Source organism: Cyprinodon tularosa, unplaced genomic scaffold (assembly GCF_016077235.1).
Source record: "Cyprinodon tularosa strain WSP-4 unplaced genomic scaffold, ASM1607723v1 ctg659, whole genome shotgun sequence".
NCBI classification, from domain to species: domain Eukaryota; kingdom Metazoa; phylum Chordata; class Actinopteri; order Cyprinodontiformes; family Cyprinodontidae; genus Cyprinodon; species Cyprinodon tularosa.
Genome location: NW_024039406.1, coordinates 374,001 through 385,226, shown reverse-complemented (window position 1 = coordinate 385,226; position 11,226 = coordinate 374,001). Strand labels below are relative to the sequence as shown.

General features: G+C 47.3%; 1 protein-coding gene across 1 annotated transcript in view; it reads left to right on the top strand.

The window, feature by feature from the left end:
- Nucleotides 1–292: 292 nt before the first annotated feature.
- Nucleotides 293–11,226, top strand: part of LOC119799316 (SCO-spondin-like) — a gene marked incomplete at its 5' end in the record, with an annotated part of 33,412 nt that continues 22,478 nt past the window's right edge. The window contains 3 exons of the mRNA XM_038309149.1: nt 293–457; nt 4,232–4,443; nt 5,677–5,772. Of these exons, the coding sequence (XP_038165077.1) occupies nt 293–457; nt 4,232–4,443; nt 5,677–5,772 (473 nt within the window). The remainder of the gene's footprint in view (nt 458–4,231; nt 4,444–5,676; nt 5,773–11,226) is intronic.

Below are 11,226 nucleotides of genomic sequence, written 5' to 3'. Positions count from 1 at the left end.
TAAATGTACGTCAGGGTAGAGATTGTTTTGATACCAGAATGGATTTATTCTTTATCATTGCATCTTTTAAAGGCAGGCTAAAAGAAATTTAAATACAGAAATTTTAATTCTAAAGATGCTTTAAAATCCTGATATTATTAAATCCAGACTTTAGTGTTTTTTTAAATGTAATCTAGAATCTAAAAGATTTCTCAAAAGTTGCAGATTTTGCTTTTCTCTTGGGTAAAAATTACTTTTGACCTAAAAATGTGCTCTAAAGTTGTTTCCTTTTGTTTTCTCGGTTCCGGTCCAGTGGCCTGTCAGTGGTCCAGCTGGTTGCCATGGAGTCCGTGCTCGGCCAGCTGTGGTACCGGCCACCAAAGCTCTACCAGGACGGTTCTGCAGCCCAGCCTATATGGAGGAGCCCCGTGTGAAGGCTTGAACATCCGAACTAGAAGCTGCGTTGCTCCTGACTGTGGTGAGTGATTGCAGATTTCTGGTCCTTAACAGACCCCTTAATTTTAGATGTTCTTAGATATCCAAAGCTTTTTAAAGCACACAGTGGGTACGGGAGTTACGGCCTAATGGTTGGGGCATTGCACTTGGAATCCAAAGGTTCAGAGTTCGAGCTCCACTCCCACAGACTGCCCTGCTCCCTGGCGCTGCACAATGGCAGCCCACTGCTCCCCAAAGGGATGGTTAAATGCAGAGAATGAATTTCATTGATCTGTACTTGTGACTGTATAATGACAATAAAAAGCAGGGAAAAAAAGTTTGATGCAAAAACATTTGTTGCTAAACTTAGTCTGTACAGAACTGTCTCTGTGCTTGAGATGACATGTGTTTTGAACAAATAAAGTTCAATTGAATTAAGGCCCATTCATCCTTCTCTGTAACTTCTAGAGGTAGAGTAACCCAACTGTTTCTTCTCCATTGACTGGATTTGCTTCCTTTGCAATTTTTTGCAAATCAAGAGGGGGGCACACATTCCAAGAAAGGAGATGATTCTTTAGTACCGTCACGACAGGCTGCATGCTCATTATCCTTGTTTGAATAAACTACTCGTAATACTCTCCATGTTCTGTTTTACCTGAGAACAGGTCAAAAGGTCAACAGTCTCTGCATCGACTCCCAGACTTTCCTCACACAAAATCTACCGGCCCAGTAAGAGGTTTAGTAAGGCTTCTTGTTTTGAGAAGTCTTGCCAACCAAGACTTGCATTGACAGTCACTGTTGCAGTAGGTCTACACTTTCTCTAGCATGCATTGAGTCACCCCCCTTCTCTCATTGGGAGGGATGTCTGAGCCACCTCCTCTGACTCCTCTCGATGCAGATGTGAAGCAGCTTTACTCCAAGTATCTCTAACAGAAGGCCCTTCCACCCTGCAGAGGAAAGAACTATGACTTGGGACGTAGAGGACTTGATCTTAATTCTTTTGCCATTTTTGAAATTGCGCCAAATGCTCCACTTGCTCTGTTCCCCAGTAAAATAGAAACTGATACAAAGGAACTACCAATAGACCCAGCCGGCTGTAGCTCGGTGTTTGGATGCTCCGAGTTTTGGACGTAGCAAACAGACGGAAGCAGATCTCTGTTTTGAAAGAGACAAAAAATAAACATTTTGGTTTAATATAAAGTACTGGTGAAAGATAAACAAGGCTGTTGCAGCATCATTGTCATGCCATAAGCTGTGATTTTAATTTTGAACATTGGTGGAGGAAGATGTGGTTTTTCTTTGATTTGCAGACCCCAGAGTGCACCACTCCCTCTGCAGAACACTCCGAGAGACCAAACATAGCGACAAGTGATTCCTTCACAGAAACTTAAGAATCAAGTATCTAAACAGCTATTGATTTCTGATTTTGCTGTCATGATCTGGCCTGTTTGCTCCTCCTTAATTAGTAATTCCTTTCACCTGTCTTTTTTTTCCCTCCCTGCCTCAATTATAATTTATGTCACCTGTTTCTTCAGGGTTAAATTCTGTTCAGCCTGAGCATTCGGGGCCAGATCATTATTTGTTCTTAGTTAGTCGTTCTGTTCAGTCTGTTCTGGCAGCCAGTGGAAAGAGGGTGTTTGTGTTTGTCTCGTCTCCTGATCGTCCACTGTTCCTCCCCTGCAGAGTCCTCTGGGTTTTTGGCTCAATATGGGGGGAGGTTCAGTTTTTATCTCAGTAAGCTTAGCTCCAGGGAGGAGACCAGTTTAAAGTCCTGCATCAAGTTCTGGTTCCATGTCCTGTCTCGGCTATCCTCTGCCACTGAGCCTGCTCATCTGCACCTGATTCTGTCTGCTCCTGTGCGTGACCGTCTGGCCACGCTTCAGAACTCTGTCTGACTCTAAACCTGTCTGGGAGCTTGTTTTTGCCTTAAAGTCTGGATCCTGCCACCTGTTTCTGTTCCCGCCTGATCTGGATCCCGTCTGATCTGTCTGTTCCGAGCCGCGTCAGCTGTCAGCCCATCGGCTGGATTGCGCCCAAGCCTGTCCTGGACTGGCAGACGTCTTTTTTTTTTTCCCTTCGAACTCAGCGTAGCCAGCTTTCTATTATTCCTCTATCATTCTGTCAATCATACAATTCAACCAATCAACGACTAAAGACAACATCCAATCAAACAACAGAGTGGGCGGGAGTCGCGGGACACTGAGTCAAACATACTTAACGTTCACACATGCTTTAAATACGTCTGGTCACCAACCAGCGCGCGTCGGTATGGATATTCGGGCTTATTTTCAAAGCAATAGAAGGACTAGTACTGAAAACAGAGCAAATGAGAATGGCCAGGAAGCAGTTTCTGCTGGAAATGTAAGCAAGACAGTCAGCACTGAAGTAAAAAAAAACGCTTTTCCAATCAGTTTATTTTTAAATAAATCAAATGATGACAATAGAGTTTCAGGTGCAATATAATCATTCCAGCATATATGTGATCTATGTGCCTGGACTGGGTCCAGCTTGAATTTACACAGAAAAGGTTAGCAAATACATCAGCTTTACATTTCCTAAAGCAAACCTATTTCAGTGCAAAGCTCATCTAAAAGGGGCTAATAAGATATATGAAAGTCTTAATGCTGTTTGTTTCCCAGTGTAAATATTAGTGTTGCACCGATACCAGTATCGGACGGGGTCCTGATACTGCCCTAAAATGGTGGTATCGGTATCAGCGAGTACCAACAAAGAGGGCACCGATACCATTTTGAGAGCCATACGTTTATTCAACTATTGTCACCCACTCCTGGTAGGCAATAAAAAGTTCTACTGGTTTCACTTTGTATTAGATTTTTTCCTGCTTCACAAAGGTAGGCAGAAGCTTGACAAAGCCATGATGGCAATTATTTTAAATTATTATGGTATCGGTATCGGCCGATACTGCAAAGCCAGGTATCGGGTATCGGTATCGGGGCCAAAAAATTGCATTGGTGCAACACTAGTAAATATTATATATTGCATGCTTTCTCTTTGCGGGCTGCTCAGTGGCGCAGTGGTTAGCACTGCTGCCTTGGAGCAAGAAGGTTCTGGGTTCGATTCCTGGCCCTCTTTCTGAATGGAGTTTGCATGTTCTCCCTGAGCATGTGTGGGTTCTCTCCGGGTACTCCGGCTTCCTCCCACAGTCCATAAAACATAGGTGTGAGTGCGTGAATGGTGTATGTGACATCATTGAATCGTCCTACTGATTATGGTTTTTGGACATTTTTATTACTCTTTCTTTGAATGCACAATAGCTTAGTGTTGTTAATTTTCACTAGTGTAGTCAAGAGATTTTAACTCTTAATGACCGGGAGTTGATATTTTTTAAAATAAATTCTCATATTTTGGATGAAAGTTGTGAATGGGTTCCACACATGTGCAAATTTAACTTTTTGAACATCATTTGAACTTGATTCAAAGAGCCAATTAGCTGTGTGTTCACAGAACAACACATGACATTAACATAAGTTAAAACAACGTTCAATCTGCATGAGATGATGCTTTCAGGACGGTAACGCTGGTAGGGAGACCAAGGGAAAAGGGATGGAGCTAAACAGTCCTGGGGTAGAGTTTGACCTTCCAGCCAGATTATGACCCTGTAACAGGTGGCTATTAGCTGAACTGCTCAGTTTAAGACTTGTTACACCGGCTTAGTCAAAACCAGACCTTAATCATGATGGATGTTTTAAAGTTCTGGTGTGTAGAAGCTTGAGCTATTACAGTCAGAACAATCGGCCGAGCTTTGGCTGGATTTGACTCGGCTTCCTTTTTATTGTTCCAATTTTCTAATGTCCAGAATGCCCTGAGGGGGAGCAGTGGAAGAGGAGCCTGTCAGAGGAGGCCCCGCTGTGTGAGAGAAGCTGCCAGGACATTTACTCCACCTCCCCTGTCAACTGCAGCCGGTCCGCCGAAGGCTGCGTGTGTCAGGAAGGGCTTTACCGAAACCTAGAGGGCGTGTGTGTCATCCCGGCCCTGTGCCCCTGCCATGACCAGGGCATCGTGCGAGAGGTAAACCGACACCTGATGGCCAGTTAACCTGGCAGCTTGTACCCATTGTTGCTGCATCATTGTACCGTGGATAGGGTGTTTGTATTTCATCCCATTCATAGCGACTGTGGTACTTACTCCTACAGAACAGCCTGTTAGGAGATGAGCGATAAGGCTTGTGGGGACACACTACACCAAGGCCTCTCCATTCCCTCAGCCTCATTCATTATGTAGGCAGGCTTGTGGAGATTCTGTTCTCTGACCGCAACTGGGCAAGCCTGCCAGGAATTATTTATGAAGGAATGGATATTAGAGCGTTATTGAATTAATCAAACTCTGACAAGCAATCATTCCTTCTTTTTTTTCCCCTCTCTCCTTACTCATAAGTCGGCTGTTCAACCTCTTTTCCTTCTATCCCTCTCTATGTTTTAGTCTTAGCCTCTTTCCCCGTATTCCTGCTTTTCTGTAACTTAATGATGACTTGTGGTCCCATAAAGACCAGATTTTTTTAGTAAACGCCTGACATGGTTCAGCTCAGTGGGAGCAGGTGCTTCCGTTTTGGTAAAACAGGTCAACTCAATTTGCATAATACTTATACAGTTTCCTTATTATTATGTCTAAATGTAAGAATATACCTTGTTAATATTGGAATCTTCTTGATTCATTTTGAACTAACTTAGATTTCTTATTCCTACTCTGAAGCAGCACTGCATAAATTGATATATAAGTAATTAATTTACTAAATTACTGGATTTCCCTTGATTTGAGCAAGCAAGACAATTTTCAAATGGAACCAAGATGATTTATGTTTAAAATGAAATAAAAACAACACCATTATCTTTTCACATATCTTATTGTATTTGCATAACAGCCATTTGTCATTTTAAGGTAAAAAATTCCTAATTTCATTGGCAGATAATCATATTTACCTGCACAAATTAAGGGAAAATACACTTTTTAAAAAGCAACATTTATGCATTTTTTAATTATTTAACTGATATTTGAAGTGTGAAGTTGAATTTAAAATCCACTGACTACAGACTGGTCCTCTCAGTAGACAGAGGGGTACCTTTTCTCTATACTTTGATTATTATGCTAAAAATACATGTGTAATCCTCTTTACATTAAATCAACTAGATTTAGTGGAAGCAGGAAACATAACCTGGTTTAGTAAATTAGACTCACAGTTTTTACGTGTAAATGCCTGAGCTTCATGTGTTTTTTTGTTTGTTTTTTCATCTGTCTGTGAGCCAGGCAGGATCGGAGTGGGAAGAGGGCTGCCTAACATGCACCTGCATGAACGGAAGGAAACTTTGCCAGACGAGGTGTCCTCCGCTCCAATGTGAAGAGGTTCGACACACAAACCAACCAAATCATCATCATTTAGTGGTGGTGGAGCTCATTTTTATCCCTGCATATGGTTTAAAGTTAAAGCAGATTATTTCTATAGTTGTCTTTATATACAAGACTTTAGACTCCAACCTTAAAACCAATTTCCGATTAATCAGAATACATGCTTGGTGCTCATCAGCTCATACTAAAAGAAACTACAGTATCTTGATATGAAATATGTTGTTTCTAATTTGAACCTGAATAATTTAGGATTCATTTATCAGAACTAAAATCTCAGTTCAATATTTCATTAAGACACTCCCCTTCACTATAACTGGAAATCAATTAGCCATAAAAAATGGTAAATGGCCTGTCATTATATAGCGCTTTTTCAAGTCAGGAGACTTGACCAAAGCACTTTATACAATACACTGTCTTGTCCAAGGACACAACCACACTGAAAGCCGAAGCCGGGGCTCAGACCATCAACCCTTTGATTTCAGGGCAACTCCTACATCCAACGCCACTGTCACCCCTTAAGAAAATATTTTACCAGAATCCAGTTCTCTTTATTGTTGTGCCTTGGTCCCAGTGACCTCACCCACCAGCTGTATCCCCTATAAGGAGGTCTGTATTTTACAGTGGCCGAGAGGGGTCAAGAACATCTAACCAAATGGCAATGACAAAAGCCTAAACATGGCAACAAAAGTCCTGACAAAGCATTAAAAGCTGCGACAGGGCATCAAAAGGTGTGACACGGCAACAAAAGCAGTGAAAAGTCCAGGGTTCGTACACCTTTTCCAAAGTCAAAATCAAGCACTTTTCAAGCACTTTCAAGATCCATTTTAAAACTGTTTCCAGCACCTTACGGAACCAGTTTTGTGCGGATGACGGCCGGGGGCGGGGGGGGGGGGGGGGGGGGGGGGGGGGTCGTAATGAATACATAAAACTAAATCCTATCTTAATTTGTCAGAGCACACAAGGCAGATATTTATTTTCTTTTATTTTCTATAGTTCACCAATGATGAAGACGACCGAACACGTTTTTTTCCCCCCACACGTCTCCTCGGATGATCAAAGAAAATTACTCCTCTGCCATGGCGTAGTAATATAACCAACCAGAGGGTGTCGCAATTCAGTATTATCAGCCGTAGAGCTATCAGTGCTGTTTTAAGGTCTGGGCCTGCCGATGAATTAAAACTTCGGGGTTTTTTGGGTTTTTTTTTTTTTTAACGTTGGCGAGGCGGTAGCGTGAGTTTGGCGGGGCGGCTGCCTCGCCAAGATAGTGCTGCGGGAAACACTGCAATACTAACATTACATTATCACACCGTACTCTCAGTCACTATGACTTACCCTTCATGTGACTCGACTCGCCCATTGTGAAAAGCTGCACATCTTTTCTGCAGACTTTACAAGAGGCAACTCGTGGGGTTTGTCCCCGTTTAATCCATAATTTGTATTTTTCATCTTCCAGCCAACGTTCATTGAAACGACAACCTCCCGGCATGGTGCAGTAGTGGTTTGATGGGGGCGGAGTCACACATGGAAATAGACTGGCAGATCGCAGTCACACCTAAGCGAGCAGGTTTCATTTTCTGGCTCTCCAACATTTTATTTCTCCATTTAATAAACACACGATTCAGTTAGATAGGTATTTGTTGCGAAAGAAATAGTTACAATTTCAAGCATTTTCAAGCATTTCATCCAAAATATAAGCACTTTTCAAACCTTGAAAACACAACCTCAAAATTCAAGCATTTTTTTTTTTTTTTTTTTTTTTTTTTTTCTTTTTTTTTTTACAGTGTCCTGTCTGGCAAGGTGGCAATAAGAATAATTGTCTTGATGCCAAAAGGAGCCCAACAGATTTTACTTTCACAAGTGTAGCGGTATCGCAATTGCCATACCGCTCCACTTGTTTCATGTATATAAATTGCTTTATTATAATTATGCAGGGAGTTTTACAGTTCATATGGACACTGCAATGTAAGTAGAGCAGAAAAACAGAAGAAGAAGAAGGAAAAAGAAAAAGAAAAAAACAGGACAAAAGATGAAAGAAAGAGGAGATAGGAAGGAGACAATGACAAAACATTTTCAGTCTGCTTCAACACCTGTAATGAGATGGAGAAAAAAAAAAGAAAAAAGAACAGCACAACCAAAAAACATGGTACGAGATATACAATAAAGCAAACACCTTGAAACTATCACTAAAGTAATATTATTAAGTCTGACATGTACTCTGTGTTACCTGAAGATATGAATGTGGGGTTTCTGTTTGGAAGTGAATCTCTAAGTACCTGAAGCCTAGCACCTGTAGTTGTTTGTGAGGGTGAACTTGTGCATGTAAAGTTTTAACCATAGAAAAAAATGCTCAATAGTGGTTGTGGAGAGCCGGAGAGGCACACCCCCCAGAGCACTGAGTCCAGCGCCGGGAGACCCAAAGCCCCAGGCGCCCAAGGGGACCCCAGAAGCGAAGGCACCAAGGCGGGGCCAGCCCCGGAAATCAGACCCCACCAAGGCAGGAGGAGAGACAGCCACGAGGAAGCCCCCCAGCCACCGCCATGCCGGCGCCCCGGGGAGCCGCGGGGACGAGTCCGCGGGCCCCGCCGGCAGCCGGCCACCCCGAAGTAGGGCCGGGCGCCGAACACCAGCCCCCCCACGGCGCCGACCGAAACGCCCCAGCCCCACAGAGCACCGAAACACGCCCCGCCCCCCCGCCCCCAGCCCCGGCGACCGGCCGCACCACCCACCGCGACCGCCCCACCCCGGAAAACACGAAGACGGCCCCGCCCCCGGCCGGGGCCCCAGCGCCTCCGCCGCGAACCGGCCCCGCGCGCCGCGGGACCCCCCCCAAAACGCCCCCCCGGCCAAAAGCGCAGCCCCACCCCACCAAGACCGATGCCAACAGCGCGCAACGAAACACACCGCGCACAGAATCAGCCCGAGAGCAGAAAAGCCGCCCGGCGCAAAACCGCAAGAGGAGCAGACCGCAGCCGGCGCAACCACCCCCCCCAGCAGCCCGAGGGGCAGCACAAAGCCAGAGCGGAGCGAACCGCGCCGCCCCCCCACCGGACGATGCCAAAGCAGCCCAGCCACGTCCGCCACCCCCCCCCGCAGCCCGCACCAGGCCCCGACACGCGGCCAGAGCAGCTCCGCCGCCCCGGCCCCCCACCACGCGCCGGTCATAGCCACCCCAGGCCCACACCCGCCCCGCAGCCCCACCCGCCGCGATCAGTGGGAACAGAGCAGCCCCGCCATGCCTCCAGGAGGGAAAACCCACCCGAATACCCAGCCAGCGCAGCCAGCCCGCCCAGACCGGCCCCCCAACACTACCCCCGCCGGAGCCGCCCGGACCCCCACACACCAGCGGCGCGCCGCCAGCAGGACCCCCACCCAGCAGGCCCGCCTGCCCCCCGAGAAAACAGACATGCCAAACCCCCCAAAGAAAAAAAGAGAAAAAAAAAAAAAAAAAAAAGGGGCCCCCACAATGCGACAGCGGACACCAGACACCGACCCGCCCGCAACCGCTCCCCCCCACCGAGGAAGAGAAAAAAAAAAAAAAAAAAAAAAAAAAAAAAAAACAAATAAATAGGTAAATAAATAAATTAATTAATAATTACAATTAAAATAAATAGGCAAGAGGAGAAGTGCGAGCGGAAAAACCGGAGCCCAAAACAGGACCCAAGACCCGCACCCCACCATGCCGCGCAGCTCCCCCCCTCCCCGAACCGATACCACAGAACCGGCATAGGAAAGAAACACCGCCCAGGAACCGGCATCGTAGCGAAGGCACCGGCACCGACCCCGAAAATCCCCGAGCAACACCCAGCCCCACCCCGAAGCGGATCCAGTCCCAGGCCCCAGGGATCCGAGGCCCCAAGGGCACCCCACCCCCAGACAGGAGCCCCAGCAAAGCCCCGGCCGGCCGGGGCAAGTGGAGAGGCCGCCAGGAATGAGCCAGCAGTCCCCCGGGCATCCACCCCCAGCTCCACCAGTGCACCGGTGAGCCCCGACGCCAGCCAGCGGAGGGAGAGCAGGACGGGGGGAATGGGCTCCGCACTTAGCGGAGACTTGAGATGTATTTGGGAGAGGGTGCGGTTGAGACCCCAACCTGGGAAAGAAAAAAAAAAAAAAAAAAAAAAAAAAAAAAAAAGAAACACACCATCTCAATCATGCCTGCCCTCCCTAGTGCCCCCACTCGTACCACAGGAAAAAAAAAAAAAAAAAAAAAAAAACATTGAATAAAATAATAATAATAATAAATAAAGAAAATAACAACGCAGACACACATTCACACATAACACTCACATCCAATAATACCAGGACCAAAAACCCGGTGACACCGGTGGTCGGTCCCGGGACTATCGGATGACCCCATAAGTGAACCTAAAATCCGGATGTGAGGGGAGGGGAGCGGCGACACCGCCACACCAACCCATCTCTTTCCTGCTTCAAGCCCGGCCCCTCACCCCGCACACGGACCGGACCACCCCCCGCAAGAGCCCCCCCCGGGACCGGGGCCCACCCATCCCGCGCCGGCCACCCAACCAGAACCGCCCCCCCCCCCCCCGAAAAAAAAAAAAAAAAAAAAAAAAAAAAAAAAAACCTTCAACCAGGCACTTCATGCCCCTCCATCCAACCTTCTTTGGGGAGAGCAGAGGTGACAGCCCCGCCACCAGCAGGCCACCTAGGCCCCGCAGCCAGCCCCAGCCAAAACCACGGACCAGGTGGCCCGCTCTTCCTCCAGGCCCCAGACTCCAGGCGGCAGCTGGAGAACAGGGGTGTGAGAAGACCCCGATCCTCACTGCGCCCGCTCGAATGTGGTGTTGTTGCGTGTTGCTCTCAGATGCAATTAAAACTGGGAGTACCAAGAGGGGGTGTCCGGCACACTCCACCCCCCCCTCCAGGAGATAGACGGTGCCAGCACACCCTCCCCCTTCGACAACCCTCAACCCTCAATGTCTAGATGCGAGAGGGGATGGAGGAGGCCGACCGTGGTGAGGCCCATAAAATAAGCCCCCCCCCCGGTGGCCCTGACCCCCACCCCCCGAAAATGCCCTACATAGATGTGTGTTGTGAAAATGATGTAGATGGAAGTGTCTAAAATGCAAAATAAAATTGGGGTGGGGGACGTCATCAGAAGGTGTGGCCCTCCAGTAACGACCCCCTCCCCAAAAACCTACATGTGTGGCCGAGTGATGGAGCAGGCAGAGGGAGGATTTCGGGGATGGGGAGCAAAGGACTGGGGTGCCTGCTGCACTCCCAGGGAGCCAGCTCCCCCGCTGACTCCAATAGGCACCCCCGTTCCCCGAGAGCCCCCCCAGAGAAGGGGGCCCCACCAGTTTCACCACCATAGCCCGGGGGCACGGGACCGGCAGCAGGACCCACCAGCCAGCCGGGCACGGAGCCGACTCCACCACCCCCCCCCGTCCTGTCCATCCAAAAAAATAATAATAATAAAAAAAATAAATAAAT